General features: G+C 31.8%; 1 protein-coding gene across 1 annotated transcript; it reads right to left on the bottom strand.

Annotated features, from left to right (window-relative positions):
- Positions 1-8,112: 8,112 nt before the first annotated feature.
- On the bottom strand, positions 8,113-10,765 carry LOC149060149 (uncharacterized). The gene is made up of 2 exons (XM_089216178.1): positions 10,579-10,765; positions 8,113-8,951 (listed from the first exon to the last, which is right to left on the bottom strand). The coding sequence occupies exons 1-2, from the start codon at positions 10,763-10,765 to the stop codon at positions 8,113-8,115; spliced, it is 1,026 nt and encodes a 341-aa protein (XP_089072304.1).
- Positions 10,766-17,657: the final 6,892 nt, after the last annotated feature.

Genomic DNA, 17,657 nt, shown 5'->3' with positions numbered 1-17,657 from the left:
AATATTAATTTATTTGTAACTACCTCTGATTTTTTCATGTTCAGGTAAATAACGCCTAAGTTTTTTTTCAACTTTAAAAAATACAACTTATTATATGGTACTTAAATTACCCAAAGTATTTTGGTTATACCTCCTTGCCACCTATAGGCTATATTATTGTTGCACCATTGGTATTAATATGAATATTGTTATTTAATTACAATTCAATCGGGTATTAATATTACATTTCAATGTTTGTAAAACATTATTTTCATGGAAATTAAATATAGCCGTAACATTCAGAAATATTGGATATAGGTTAAATAAAAATTCAGAGAATATTTTTTGAATTTAAACTTTTATTTAATATTAAAAATTACCAAAGAGATAACATTGATTTTTGGTTCATTTAATGGAAAACAAATGGATTGCAAATGAAAATCTGATTAAAATAAAATATCATTTCAATGTTGAACATTGGAAAATGAATATTTATTTAATATTTGTTCAATGTTTATATGTTATTTGGGATGGTGTCTTCAAAGGATTGAAAGGAAGTCACAGCACCAAATGATTCCGTAAATACATCCGTCACAACAGCTTTCAGTTTCCGATTCGTTTTTGTTGTCCTCTTCTCCTGAATACCACACAACCTGAGGTGGAACGTCGGTGGCCTGCGGCTGCTCTAGTTGTAGCTCCTGATTGTCCGGTGCCGTAGGCTGCTGTTTTGCGTCCACTCCGTCCTGTTTGACTTCGTCCGCTGGACATTGACTGGCCTTTAGGGTGGCGTCAACGACGATGGGACAGCTAACATTCGGCCACAAGTCACACTTCATCATGCGGGGTTGTACACTCGGCGACGATAGTGACCGGAAATGCTTATGTTGACCATTGCCTGACCAGCGATGAGTTTTGGCTGTTATATCGTTCTCAATATGCTGCTGCTTAATCTCCTCTTCCTCAGACAGCAGTTCGGTTTTGGTTGGTACCGCCACATTCCTAATGATTTTCATTTCCACCATCGATTTGACGTGATTGTTCTCCGATGAAATCGACATATTTATTTTCGTTGGTAAAAAAAAAAAACTGTACTTATCGATAACGATCACGCGCACGTCTTGCTCACTCGGATGTAATTCGTCTACTGACGCCTGACGACATCTCCGGATGTCGGGTCGTGTGACTGCAACATGAGTTGGTACAGTGCCGACACTACAGCTATGCGACAATCATCGTCAAGGGTAACCTACACGACGTGTGGTCAGATTAAAAAGGCAGCCCGACCACGTCAGTCTATATATTATGACAACAACACGTTTTCAAATATGTGCCCAAACAATTTATTTACCGGTCTCGAGATCAGAGATTGGATTAGATCAGGCCTACGACACTCTCCCAAATCCCAATGTTAATTGGAAAAAGTGGGGAAATGGCCTTGAGCTCATGGGCACTGCCATTTTGTTAGTTATGAGAATCAGCTGACGGCTCATATCAGATATTTCAATAATTGATAGTTGATACTTGATACCATTATGATAACACAGAAATTTTATTAATTCCATAATTTATTATTTATTATTATGCTTTAATAAATTATATTATATCGTCAAACATGTTTTTTTTCATTTTTGTGCCTGTGTGCAATGTTTTATAATAATATAATATTATAGTAATGGTGTTACATAATCACACATTAATAGAATTAGTTTAAATAACAATTGACAGAAGACATTCTTGTTAACGTGGCTTGAGAGAGTAAATAATAAATTGATCCAACATAGTAATGTCTTTAACTTATCTTCTTCTTCTTCCTCTGGCACTTAGTACTCTCTAAGAGTTTTGGCCGCCATCACAATATCTCTCCATTTTTCACGGTCCTGTACTATTTCCCTCCACTCTTGTACTCCCAATATTTCAAGGTCTTCTTCCACAACATCCAACCACCTTTTCCTGGGTCTTCCTCGCGGTCTTTTTCCCATTGGTTTCCAGTTTAGGATTGTTCTACTTATATCCTCTTCACTTCTTCGCATCGCGTGTCCTAACCACTGGATCCTTTGCCCTCTTATAAAGCTGATAACTGATGCAATTCCCAATTCGTCTTGTAGTTCTTTGTTGTATTTTCTTCTCCAAGTTAAATTAACGCTATCATAAATTGGTCCACAAATTGTCCTCCAAATTCTGTTTTCAAAGGTCCTAAGTCTTCTTTCAGTTGTGCTGGTGGTAGTCCAAGCTTCACAGCCATAGGTGAGCGTTGGTCTTATTATTGCAGTATATAGTCTAGTTTTCGTCTTTTTTGAAAATAATTTTGATTTTAAGAACTTATTTAAGGCAAATGCCGCTCTTTCCGCCTTGGCGATCCTCACTCCTATTTCCTTCGACCAATCATTTTTAGCGCTCAGCATAGCTCCTAAATATCGAAATTCATCTACTTTTTCGAAGGTTAGGGGCCCCGTGTCAGGGTTGTCTCCATTTTTTAGCAACTCCATTACTTTGGTTTTTTCTGCATTGATTTTCAAACCTATCTTGCTAGCTGCTTGTTCAAGGGCTTGGGCTGCTTTTATTGTCTCCTCTAGGGAGTTTCCTAGTATATTTAAATCATCTGCAAATCCCAATACTTGTATGTGTTGCTGACCGACTTCCACTCCAGTTTCTGATTGCAATTCTCTTATAACTTTTTCTAGAGCTATATTGAATAGGGAAGGTGATAACGAATCTCCCTGTTTCAATCCAGTTCTTACTTCAAAGGCTTCTGACACCGTAGATTCAACCCTTATTTTATACTGTGTATTTTCCATGCACATTTTTGTTAGCGTCACTAATTTTTGTGGGATCCCGAACTCCTCCATTATATTGTAGAGACTTTGTCTTTAACTTATAAATATACATAATTTACAAAGGTTAGTGAAATAAAAAGATTCATATGAGTAAGTATATGGTTGTATTTTTTATTATGAAGCACATAATAGCAATTTTATACATTCATGGATAATAATAAAAATGATCAATATTTAAACGTTAGAATTTTTAAAACATGTAGCACCATCATAACACCAAATAATTAGTTAAGGGGATTCGATAATACCGTAATGTTCTGCCTTTGTCTAACACACACATGAAATAGGATTTTGTATATGTTTTTTGCCAAACATACCAATTGATCTAATGAAGCGATAAGAATTATGAAAACAGATTTTAATTAGTCGTCAAGTCTACTTGAAATCGACTTTCTAACATATTTGAAATCTGATTTTAGAATTCTTATTACTTCATTAGATCGATTGGAATGTTTGACAAAGCACACGTCCAAAACCCTATGTCACACGTGTGTTAGTTAAAGGCAAAAAATAATAGTATTAATCCCTTAATAAAATTTACAGATTGGATAATATTTGTAATTTTCTACTTCGACTACCTGTACCTAATGCCTTAATACTTTTGTTTGTTCTATTTAGAGTACTGAAAATTTTATATCTGAGGTATAAATTAATAAGATATGTTCTAGGGAAATTTTCACAAGGATGAATCAAATAAACATTGTTCATAAGAGAACGAAGTTGTTTACCTACATTTACTCTTGCAGCAAAGGAAGTAAAATTTTGATTAAAAATTGATTCCAGAGTAAAAACATATTGGTAAAAACTAGAGTCAGGCATCATGAATTTACCAAACACTGAAGAAGTATCTTGTTCATAATTTTTTAACAAACAATAAAACGTTTCACTTGTTAAATTTGTGGTGGCCTTTCCAAAATTGAGACAAGTGTCACAATTATGTACTGCCATACATTTACTTATTAAATATCCACAAACATAGGCTAAGGCATTTTGTTCAGGTAGATCGAGTATTTTATAACTTGTTCCCTCAACAGGTAAAGCTTTCAACACAATTGGATTTTTTTCTGGAAATAGTGCTTCTAAATCAACAGATGGTGTATCATTTATAGTAGTTAAAATTTCATCTAAATCAGCTATACAATTAGCTCCTTCAGAGTGTTCATAAAAATTTAAAGAAAAAAGTTTTTTAAAAGTACGTTGGAATTGGATGGGAGTTGGATTAATACAATTTCCATTTTGTATACGTACAGTTCCAAAAAAGTTTTCGAGTGAATCTTGATTTAATCTATAAGTATATAGTACTAAATCCTCTGTAGGATATTCTTTCTGTACATTTTGAAAAAGTCTTAATAAACCTGCTATTGACACTAACCATCCATTAATGAATTTCAAATTAAAACTTTTATTAATAACTACCCATTCATTTTTAACTGTGTTATAACGTTTTATCATTAAACACTTAAAATATTTAAACATTGATTTTAAGAATTGTATTTGAAAATCAGAATGAATAAAAGGTAGACAAAAACATTTGGAATTGGATGGTTCCTCTTCAATATTTATTTCAGTTGAAATTGGTCGAGAATTGAATATATCAAAAAGATTATCCATGGAATTAATAAAATCAATTGTATGAATAGCTTCACCTGTTAAGTCACCAGTCAACATACAAGTTTCCATTCCAGCAGCTACAGTTTTGCTAAATACTTGGGAAGCAAATTTAACTTTCATTTTTTGAAATGAATTTGGATTAAGATGAATGTCAGTTAATTTAGGTGCTAAACGAATATTACGGGTCTTATCTGCTGAGTAAAACTTTTCTAAATGAACTTTTTCAGCAATTTTATTATTACATTCAAATTTATAGTTGAAAAAGTTATTCCTTGTTGCTTTAAGTAAATGAGGAGGATCGAACATAAAAACAATTTCTTTTCCAGATACATTAAAATAAGGGGTTTCTGGTGTAATACCTTGTTGATCAGCAAATTTTTTAAAATTAGACCCCAAATCAGAAATCATTACTTTAACATTAAAAGATATACTGGATAATTTTGAAATACAGTTAAAAATTATACTTTGCAAATCATAACCAGAACAATTAGACGCAACAAAAAAGTAACATAGAGGCTGCTTCCAAGTATCATGCAAACCACGAATCATAATTACCATTACTGATTTAGCTAGCTCATGTGTTGTGATGGAGCCAGTGTTATGATATCCAATAATTTGATCTTTAACAGTGTTATAATAAAGAAAAGCTTTAATAGACATCTCGTCTACACATAATACACATTCTTTACTCTTTGCAGACATGGAACTACCTTTTAGAGTTAATACTTTGAACACCAAGTCACTAAAACCAGGATTTATTTCCCAACGTTCAGTGACTCTTTGTAAAGTTCTTATACTTGGCAAATTAAAAGATGTTTTAATCAAACGATATACTTTAGGCCCAAGAAAATGAATTTTAAGTGCAAATTGTTTCACTGAATTAGAATATCGGAAACCTTTCGTTGATTTGATATTTAAGGAAGGTTGTGATTTAACAAACTTAGCGATGCCAGGCCTTAAAAATTTATCACATAACTCATGGAAATCTTGAATTGTGGGATGTTTTGCTTTATCTACAGATTTCTGTAATTTAGTGAATTGCCTAAGTAAGTCTTTATATTGATCATCTTTATATTTCATACTTTTCCTAAGTTTACGTTTACGGGGAGTATCTGATGATAACTGTAAAGATGTTTGTGTCGAAGTCATTGAATAAGAGCTACTTGTTGATGCTAAAGACAAATTTGAACTACTTAAATTACTTTGGTACTTAAGTGACAATGGAGTTGAACAACTTTCAATAACCATTTGTGATACATCAGTTGGAATCTCAACATTATTAAAACATTCTTCGTCACAAACATCTGTTACAGTGCACATAGATACTTGTCCCTCAGAAGTTGCGGTTTCATCATTGAAAATGACAGTATCAAGCTCTGCATCGTCTTCCTTCTTCTTTGTGGGCATAGCCCCACTGATAAGACGCACTTTCTGTCGCCCCACTGATGACGATGTAAAGCATGTAGCATCAAAATGTGCAGAACAGACTCTTTGATACTGGACATCACAATTCACCAAGTCATTACGACCAATTAATGATGCCCATTGATTAGACCTAAAACAATACACAACACCATACAACTTGTATAATTTTAATGCACTTAAATGTTTATAAAAAATACTGTAATATGGAAATACTAAACACGATACCTAATAACATTGTTCTGTGCTAATAATCAAATTTATAACCCAGTGATAAAGACAAACTTTTCTTTAAAAGTCAACAATTCTATAATATTAGGTATATAATGAATAATATAAATTAATAATTATATTTGTACTTACTCTTCAACATTCTTCGGAAACCTGAAAAACGAAACCTTGGATTGTTCCTGTCCAGTCTTGTTGTAACAAAACGATGCAGCACACGTCATAACCATGATTGTTTTAATTATTATTTATAATTATAATTACTAACAATAATTAAAACAAAAAAAATTACTGAACGTGTTTAGCGAAAAATTATAAGTTAAATGTTGTAGTAAAGCCGTAGCCCGTAAGCCGTTTAGTCAAAAACGTAAACAAACAACAAACCGTTTATCTCAAAAAAAAAATCGTTCATAACAACACTTCTAAACCACCAGGTAATCATTTACAACTTCAACACTAAACCACCAGAGATCGACCACCAAGCAGGTGGGGATTGCAGAGTGTCGCTTCTATATTGTTCTGTGATTAGATATAGTCTATATAATGCATTATGTAACTGGATACTCGTATTTTTATATACATTTGTTAAAAATCAAATTATAATATTTCTATTCATGAGTTAAATATTTAAAACATTTTTCATGTTACCTAGTCAATAAATTTGATTTTTTTTATGTTTGCGAATTTAGACACTTTATTGTTTACGCTCAGTTAATATCGCATTTGCATTTGTGCAATCTGCCAATCTCCAAGAATAACATAAAATAAAAAAGCAAATATTGTACGAGTGTACCTGCTGTAATCAATCCTAGCAATAATGTATTTCAACAGAAACAAATAGCTTAATTTATTTTCTAACAAAGATCAGTGGCATGTTTATGGCGTGTGGCTCTAGGTACCTACACAATATGAAGTAATGATCCATTTCCATTAATTTAACAACTTGTTTAATATTTAATAATAGTAACACTGCTTGTGACGTAGTGGTCTCCTACAATACCAAAAATAATCTGTCTAAGGCCCGATGCACACGTGCGTTTTTCGCCGCTGCGGTACCGCTGCGGCGCCGCAGTTGTTGAATACACACCATTGCGTTTTTGTTGCGGTAACCGCACGTCATCCAGTCGTCAGAGACGGCCTTCAGCGTGGAACATCACTTAGTTAGTTTTTAGTTGCCATTGAGTTACCAACTATGGAGGTTTATTACAAAAAAAGGCAATTTTAGCTTACTTGGTGCACAAAAAATATGTACGGACGTATGATAGACGTTACTGGGTGCACCCATTCACAGATTCTAGATTATTAAGAGGTGAATTTTATACTTCATTTAGTGATATGAGAGAAAATCCAGAAAAGTTTTTTACTTATTTTCGAATGAGTGTTAGCTCGTTTGACGAACTAGCAACAAAATTATCTCCAAAGCTAATCTCTCAAGACACGTGCATGAGACTCTCTATACCACCACTAGAAATGATTGCAGTAACTTTGAGGTAAGTTAATTCTATTGATATTATTTATTTGCGTAAGTAAGTATTAAATGTATATAATATAATATAAAAACTAAAAACTTAAAGATTTGAAAATTGTATCATGTATAGAAAATGCTTGTATAAACATTCTGTGAAAATTGCATGTTTCTACGTTAATTAGTTTTAGAGTTACACCAATATCTAAAATCGAATTTTTCAAAATTTGGTTTTGCGTAAAAATTCCCGTTTTTTTAATTTTTTTTTTTTGTTTTTCCCGGTAAGTTTGAAAACTTTTGGGAATTTCTGTTTTTTCTTATACAATATAACACATAATGTGTATATATAATATCATCTTTTTTTATAAAAAAACATTTGAGGTATTATAATATTTTAATATAAATAATAAAAATAACATAATTTGTATAATATACTATATAAAAGGTATAAACGTGAAAAACATATTTATTTACTTTTTAAATATATGGGGTTTAACATTACAAAATATAGGTACACGTAGGAGAAGTATAAGTAATGTACCAAATAAAATAATATTACTTTGTTAAATATTTTTAATTAATGTCAAGACTATCTTCTTCACTAACACTGTGATTGATTCCAATTGATATACTCGTACATGGAGATGTAGGATTGGAATCCATCCCATAGTTATTTGATTGAGGAAGTGGAGCAGAATATGTGCCAGGTTGAGTATATCTTGGTGGGCTTTGTTGCATGTTATTTGATTGAGGAAGTGGAGCAGAATATCGGCCAGGTCGGGTATATCTTGGGGGGCGTTGTTGCATGTAATTGGGAGTTTGATTTTGGTATGATGGAATTTGAGTAGAGTAGTTTGATAACTGTGATGTTTGATTAGCATATAAATAATCCTGATTAATTTGTGGATAACCATAGTTTTGTGGCGGTAAAGTTGCAGCCCTCATCCGTTTTATAATATTTAGTACCTCACAGCGGAATTCTATTTTCTGGTCTTCTGTTAAATTTGCAATGGATGGCAATATGCTGTCGAAAAAAGACCTGTCTGGATTTGGTTCTGGAGCTGGTATTGTTAAACTTTGACTCGGAATAGGAGTGTTTAGATAATCTATTAAAGATGACTCTAAGTCGTGTTTGCGTTTTTTTGATGAACTGCTTTGTGTGTATGAGGGAGGTGTTTCAGCTTCTTCGTTAGATTGGTTTGCTAATAATTCTGTATCCTCCTGTACGTCGTTCTCATAAAAACTACTCTGTGTATTGGTTGTGGCCCCGGCTGTTAGTAAAAAAGATAGCTGACGATCATAAATGTAACGTCTCCCAAAGTTGGAACCCTGTCCTGACGTCGTTTTTTTTTTTTTTTTACTTTTAATGTAATTGTCTTTTATGTTTCTCCACTTTTTGATAAGTTTTTCACCTAAGAAAAATAAATTTATATAATTCGTGGAAGTACACAAGTGCAATTTGAAAAAGGTGGGTAAGTGGATGTCGCTCTGCTGTATAGTATGTTACAAGTGGGTCATGGATATTTTATGTTATATATTTTTAGATTCTGAGCGGAGCGAAGAATGTATTGATTTTAGTATGTTGTGTGTTTTTTAATTATATATTTATTTTTTGTGTCTGTATACACGAGAACTTGTCGAAATAATGCTTCGATATATGAGTATGATTATATGAGTCATAATTTCATTACAGGTACTTGGGAAGTGGATGTGATCAGATAGATTTACATTTAACTTATAGGATAGGACACTCAACTATTGGAAAAATTTTGAGAAGAGTTTGTGGTGTTATATGGGAAGTACTACGATCTGAAACATTTCCTGAGCTGAAGGAAGAACAATGGAGAGATATAGCTGATGGATTTCAAAACTACAGTCAGTTTCCCAATTGCTTAGGGGCAATCGATGGCAAACACGTTAGAATTCGTAAACCGAAGATGAGTGGGTCACTTTTTTATAATTATAAAAATTATTTTTCAATTGTTTTGCTCGGCATCGTAGATGTAAACTACAAGTTTATTTATATTGACGTTGGCGCCTTCGGTAAAGAATCTGATAGTACGATTTTTGAAAAGACAAATTTTTATAAGGCACTTGAAAATAATACACTGAACATTCCGAAAAGCCAACCCCTTCCAGGTACTAATATAAATATGCCTTACACATTTATTGGTGATGAAGCTTTTTCCCTTTCGTCGAACATCATGAGACCTTACAGTGGAAAATTATTGTCTCATAAGAAAAGGGTGTTTAATTACAGACTTTCCAGAGCTAGGAGGTATGTTGAAAGTGGGTTTGGTATAATGTCAAATAAATGGAAAATATTTCATAAGCCCATAAATGCTAATTTGGATTTAGCCATTCAAGTGGTAAAAACATGTTGTTCACTTCATAACTATGTTAGAGTTAGAGATGGAATCAACATACAAGATGTCATGAGTGTTACAGGATTTGTTGATGCAGAACAAGATGGAGGAACAACAAGTACAACTAACTATATTCAAACGAGAAATAAGTTGGCTGATTATTTTGTGTCGGATGTTGGCAGTGTTCATTGGCAAAATAATTACATTTAAGAACTTTTTTTTAATGTTATTTAAATTATAACATTATAATTTATACTATATTTAAATTTGGTTGAATCAGTAAATTTAGGTACTGTCATAATATTTCAGGGAGTTTAAATTTACATGTACAATTGTTTTTATAAAATATTTGTTACCTTTTTTAATATAATATAATATAATATAAAATATGATGGGTAAGAGAAAAATACAAAAAAATTATAAATTATAATATAATAGTTGCTAATTGTATAGTTCACCTAAGGATTTACTTAATTTGTCAATAACCATATGTTTATTAATAATATTTAAAAACGTCAAAATTTCGACAGTTTTTCATAGTTATAAAATAGCTATCAATTATCATAGTATTTAGAATACTCTGTAAATAAATAAATTAATATATTTGAAACTACAAAATAATTTGTGCATTTTCGAGATTTTGACGAATTTTAATGATATTACGAATACTTACATATATCATTTCTTTCTTTGTCGTCCTTTTCATCAAACGATGGAAAAAAATTCTGACAAATGCTTATCCAAGCACTTCTTTTTTTGGTCCTATCGTGATAATTTTCATCAGCGATGTTCCAAATTTCTTTATGACTTTTGACTTCACCGATCAACAACTCAATGTCAACATCGTCGATTTCGGACATCTTGCGTGGAAAAATCAGACGTGTGCATGAGTCGATATACAACAATGTACTACTGAACCGGATTTGCGTGCGCGGTGCCGTTGCGGCGACGCTGTTATCTGCGGCAGACACCAAACGCAGCGGTGACGCAGCGGTGCCGCAAGACATGTGCACTGCACGATTTGATCACACATTAATTACGCCGTATTTGCGGCGTCGCTGCGGTACCGCAGCGGCGAAAAACGCACGTGTGCATCGGGCCTAATAGTTTGTAATAACATTTTTAAGTTTTAAAACGAATCTTATCATAATTTTTTTTATAAAACTCGAGCCCCTTCAGAATTTGGGTGGTTATTAGTGGTGTTTCGCGGTAAAAATATTCTTCTGAATTACTGTAGTACATGTCTTTTCAGATAAATTTTGGACAAAGTTATTTTCTGTAGGTTATTATTACATACTCATTAAAAACTATATATAACAATAATATATATATATATATATTATATATATATAATACTAACATTATGGCACTGGATAACACGTCATGTAGAATGTTTTTTTTTTTTTTTCAATTTGCTTATTTTTAAAACTAATATGTGTATATAAATGTACCTATATGATAGCCATATCTTAAAACGATGAACATAAATATCATAATGCTATAATATTGTGTTATGAACATTAATCTTATATTATGATTATAGACTGTTGTAAATATTATTCTAGTAACTATAATATTATGTCAATAAATATATGATAGACAGAATTTAAAATTGCAAATATTTATCGACCACAACTCTGAATTCTAACAATTTACAACCCAACAGATATTATGACTAGGGCTATGATTTATATGCAATACAAAATTATGAAATATGAATTTGGTTTATTATAAATAAGTTAAAAAAATCCAAAACTATTTAAAAAAATATATTATTAAATCATATACGTATTAAATTATCGAGTTTATGGGTCATACTATGTCAGAGTGTCGAGCCCGGAGAGATAAGATGAATCCATACACGCTCGAACGCACACGGCACACATAACAGTTTTTACCATATATTAATTTATATATATATATATATATATATATACATATATATACATATTAGTCGTATTTTCATTATATATCGATATACAGTAAAACCTCTTTTTAACAAACCTTCTTTTTCTTTCCTACTGATTACGAAAATGTATTAATTCTGATATCTGGATCAGTGGCGTACAGAACATTTTTCAGATCTGAGGCAAACTATACAATTTAACGCCTATCCTACAACCATCCGGTTTAAAAAATTATATACCTATATTTATATGGTATTTAAAATGTTCCTACGATCAAACTAGTGCCTAGTTGGCCAGTTGCACACTTAGTGTATTTATTTGTACCGTAGCACACAGTAAATAAGAGTAGATAAATCCATTTTTTTTCTACAATATAAGTTAAAAAGTATGTTCCTACAAATAAATATTGTTGTAGTGTTTTTTTAATAATTTCTTCTACTAAAAATCAATAGGAAATTTAATAGATGCCGTCAATGTTGAGCAAGTTAACTATTTTTTAACTCGTTAGATAAGTTAGGTTAAACATTTAAATTAAATTTAAAGTTTAAAATTACCTTTATTTTGTTTCAACTTGTAAATAAGCTACAAGTTAGTTAAAAAATAAAAGTAACTTAACTAAGTTAAAAATCAGTTCATTTTTTTTTCATAGAAATTAGAAATTAAAAATTATAGGTGTCTATCTTTTTTAGTTTTTTTAAACCTAACAAATTACATTTTTAAATAAATATCAATGACAAAATCACAAATACGAAAAAATAATTTTCGACGACACGTGACACATTCGTCAGACTATTTGCTTACGACGTGATACCCGCATGTGTTGTCTCTGTCTTACAAGTGCATTATATAGTAAATTTTACGTTCAGCAGAACACGTGTAGCTCCGTTTGCTTAAAAATTAGAGTGAATTGACCTCTTATAAAATTTAAAGGTATGATTGTTATCTAGTCAACCTCATCATATGCTTTTTAATATATTTAAATTTTAAAGGAAGTTATGAGTATTTTAAGATGCACAAAAAATTCACAGTTTTAAAATACTCATAACTCGCTTTAAATTTGATATAAAATAAAAAGCATATGAGGTTGTCTAGATAGTAATCTTACCTTTAAATTTTATAAGAGGTCAGTTCACTCTAATTTTTAAGTTAACGGAGGTACACGTGTTCTGCTGAGCGAAAAATGTACCATGTTACGCATTTGTAAGACGGAGACAACACATGCGGGTATCACGTCCTCTTAATATCCACTATTAAAATATATATGTAGTAAGTACCATTGATTATAAATAATGTAATCAATGATAGTAGGTACATACCGTTTTTGTAAGGAAGAGAATTTTAAACGTTGTCTATTGTCCACTATGACCAGGACATATCGGGTGGTTTATTTCCATAAAAAATATAATTAACTCGTGCCACGCAGTGTTGTTAAACAGCTTATTAATTAATTAAATTTCCTAGGTAAATAGTATAAATATTAGTTTTTACTACTGGTCTGCATTATATGCACTGACTGGCCAAGTTATCGCTTTAATTCATGAATGAATACTAATATAATTATAACTAATAATATTTATAATGATCAGATAATCAAAATAAATATGTGTATGAGATACTGAAAGTACATGTTAATGGTTACCTATTGCAATACTATTATTTATATTTTGATTTTACCATGATGTGTTTTTTTTTTGTGTCTGTCATCACGTTTTGGGGCAGTAAAAATGCTTCGACTTTTGACTTCAGTACCTCGTTCGATCATAAAGTGAATCTAGTTGGTACTTTGGGGGAGTCAAAAGTGAAAAATTCTTAATACTTTTCTAAATAATCGAAAAAAAACAAACTAAAAATTAAGGGAAAAACGGGAAATTTACGCACACTCATTTTTCGACAAAATCGATTTTGGTTTTTGATGTAACTTTAAAACAAATGACCATAGATACATGAAATTTTCACCGAATGTTTATATAAGTATATTCTATCCACCATTCAATTTTCAAAAAAATTTTCGACTTAAGTTGAACTATTCATAGGCATTTGAAATTTTCGATCATTATTAGTTTTTTTTAAAATTAATATCGATAAAAATTTATTTGTTAGACAGAAAAGCTTGAAAATTTAATACAAGGCTCTTAACATATTGTTACAATAGCAGTTGAAAAATAAAATAAATTCATAGTCACAATTTTTTTTTATAAGCATTCATAGTTTGAATTTTGACAAAATACTTAAAATCACGAAAATTCACAAATTATTTTAAGCTAGAAATTCATAAAAGAAATTTAATTTTTAAATCTAAGATTTGAAAATTTAATACATGGCTCCTATCATATTTTTAAAATAGCAATTGAAAAATAAAAGAAATGCGTTGTCTTAATTTTTTTTTACAAGCATTCAAAGTTTGAATTTCGACAACATATTATGTAAAAATCACGAAAATTCGCAAATTATTATAAACTATAAATTCATAAAAATTTTTCTTTTTAAATCTAAGATTTGAAAATTTTTAATAATCTATAATATATCCTAGACAGATAAACCGTCTTCGCTCAGAATCGTTTTTCGTATACGATTTACAAATATAAAATTCAAACACTCATAACATTTTTCCTATAATGAGGCTTCGATTTTTGTTTATTGTAATTTGAAGAAAAACTTTTGGAAAACTTAGTGTTGAATTTTTTAATCTTAGATTAAAAAAAAAAGATATAGGGACATAAAATACTAGGATTCACCATATATACATAAACCATCCTACACCAAATTATTTAAAAGGCCAGTGTCCTTCTGCCTCCAGGGATTAGTGTTATTGAACGCGAGGACGCTTGAGAAGATAATTAGAGCAGGCCTGTGAAAAAAAATCCTTAAAATGTAAAATAGTGTCATTAGAAACTTTGTACATAGAATTATAGAAAGGTATGTTCTTTTATATAATATATTATTATGTATATTATGTATTATATGATATAAGAATAAGGATATATATATTTTTAATTTTTTTTTTTTGAATTACATTAAATTATGATTACTCGGTGAGCTATATATCAGTTAATATAGTTATTAAAATTATTTAAATGGAAAGTATGACTATGGAAGTCTATAGCATGAAATTAGTGTACAAAACATTGTACAATGTACAAGAAAATTATACCTTATACAATTTTTATTACGTCATAATCACCATCTTATATAATACAACGCTAAGGTCAAAGGTAAATACACTTTTTAACAACCAAAAGCAGCATACAAACGTAACAAATTTTCAGTCTATCCATTTAGAACGTTAATGACGGATTGCTAGACTCTCAAATTTTAAACATTCCCGCCAAGCTTTATCTATAATCGTTATCACAAAAAACTTGCACCGAAATCGGTACCCACTCAAATCCACAGCCCACAGACCCCGATTTTCACTTACATCTTGCATACGACGGGACATGCATGCAATCCACCATACGTGGATGCCATATCCCGCAAAGATTTTCATACAGTGATGATTGATAGCTAGACATTCGATTACAATTATTCGCATTTCCTAATTGCTTATACATACAGTCTAAACAGAACTGGGCATGCGGTAGGAGTAGTACACGGTATTAGTGTATTACACCAGAAGAGGAAAGACCGCTAGACACTCAAAGTCACAGTTTTCGGTTTGGCTTAATTTCTTTTCAAATTTCCGGTGAAACGATTTTCGCTTGACCACCACGAAGGCCCCGGAGGCGGTTTCCACAATGCCCGGAATCGAGTTACACAAGCAGCTAGTAGGTAAATAAAATATTAGAATGTATAAAAATTATTTTTCATTCAACCTAAATCAAACGAGTAACGAGTTTTATTACAAGTACATTTCTTATGATAGCGTAATTTTAAGTTTACTTCAATAACAATTCTTTATTATCCGGGAGTGGCCAGAGTTAGTCGTTTTGTATATTGCATGTTTTAACTTTTAACAGACATAAGTACATAACTTTATAGTCAGTATTAGTAGTTTATATGAATACATGAATAAAATTAATTATTAGGAATAGTGAGGCATAGGAATTGTCTAATTATTATTAAACATTAGTTGTGTACAGAAATCAGTCATACTGGTGATTATGATGGGACTTACTGTTTTATAATTACATACATTTAATCATTTAAATATTATGAAACATTCGGTATTTATGAAAAAAGTTTATTTTATATTTTTATACAAATGAAAAAACGATTTTTTTTTACATATAAAATGAATAAGTGACTCGGAAAAGGGGAAAAAGTTAAAAAAAAAAAAAAAAAACATAGATATGGGGAGTGATTATTTAAAGTATATTAGGAATAAAATTTTAATTTATGACCAAGAAAAGCCATACGGCATAAAAACTTGGCCGCCACTGAAGGTCACCGATCAGATACAATAGATCAATATAAAATATAAATACATAATAGAATAAAATATGGAATTTGACTGTATGTCAATTTCAAGCATGGCTCCGGATATCGGTCACCAGCGTATAAATAAATCAATAATAACATATCCACATAAAACATAGTATACGTATACGGATCATCAGAATATTATAATATATAATTTCAAAGAACACCAAAGGTGTCAACACCTATTTAATTTTTATTAATACAAATTCACCGGCCAAGGTGTGGGTGTGTGTGTGTTGTATTCACAACATTAATAAAATTATACTACCATCATTGTTCAGGGCCGTTGAGCGTCGTCCCGAAGACGCACTCGGCGACTTTCTTCTTCTTTACTCCGACATGCTGTGGTCCGTAGAAGCGAAGAAAATATACTAATGCGAAATGACCGTGACCGGGCGGGTTGTTCATCGGACAGCGTTGCATAATAATGTTGCGTAATAATCATCAAATATGTTTGGCCGGTGAACTTTACATTTTTACATTATTATTACCTATGCCGTTAATGAGGTGTTAATAATACGATACAGTGTCGGCCAGTCATCCGAACCACGGGTACTAGGTAGGTATACGTGACAGTGTGTGTGTGTTGTTTGGTGTTACCTATGAGCGGAGGCAAGAGGGGACCGTGGGACGGAGAGCATTATCGCATCATGGTTCATAATAATTAATAAATGACAAATATAATTTCGATCGTTACAGAAACCCCCCTGTAGAAGTGTTTCGGACATGTCTGGATCGCTTCTACATAAAGAAAGTAAGGGAGAAATTGTGTATATACATGGATCATCAACTCAGATTCGGACCTAGTCCGGTATCACGATGTTTTGATTGAACTGTAATAGGATGGATATACTTCCTAAGGAAAATAACATTATAAGTTCCACGAATTTCATTCGTCACAGGATCAGCCACGACATATGCATTACAGCTTCTAATTTCAACGACTTTATACGGTCCTTCATATAACATAAAAAATTTCTTTATCTGGTGGTCAACGGCGGAAGAGGATCGATGTGTACGGACAAGAACTTCTTCCCCTACTAGGAATTTAACGGCTTTTCCATGGCGGTCATGACGAATCCGGCGTTCCTCAGCCCTTGTGCGTTGAACTTCGGCAGCCATGGTAAGCTTAACCATAGCGTCATCGCTACGCCTCGGGGGACATTCAACAGCTTCGTATATGGGACTGTACCTGTCTGTCTTTAAAAATAGCTCACTGGGAGTAAAACCCGTCGACTCGTGAGCGGTGTTGTTTAACACCCATTCAATATACCGGACGTATCGAGGCCACTCAGTATGGATTGATGACAATACGTACGAAATAATCTACCTAGCTCGCGCATAACCCTTTCGGCTGGGTTGCTTTGAGGATGATATACGCTAGTAGTCGTAACCGATACACCAAGGGCAGAAAGACGGGTTTGCC

This window comes from Diuraphis noxia, unplaced genomic scaffold (genome assembly GCF_037042655.1).
Source record: "Diuraphis noxia isolate RWA-SAM2 unplaced genomic scaffold, SU_Dnox_SAM2 contig0001, whole genome shotgun sequence".
NCBI lineage: Eukaryota > Metazoa > Arthropoda > Insecta > Hemiptera > Aphididae > Diuraphis > Diuraphis noxia.
Note: the sequence above shows the minus strand (reverse complement) of the source record. Positions and strands in the feature narration are given on the sequence as shown.

Bases quoted from the DNA above. Each gene is read 5' to 3' on its own strand.
- LOC149060149 (XM_089216178.1), bottom strand. From the start codon at position 10,765: ATGTCCGAAATCGACGATGTTGACATTGAGTTGTTGATCGGTGAAGTC. The intron at 8,952-10,578 runs GTAAGTATTCGT...TATTTTTCTTAG, and splicing joins CAAAGAAAGAAATGATATAT to GTGAAAAACTTATCAAAAAG.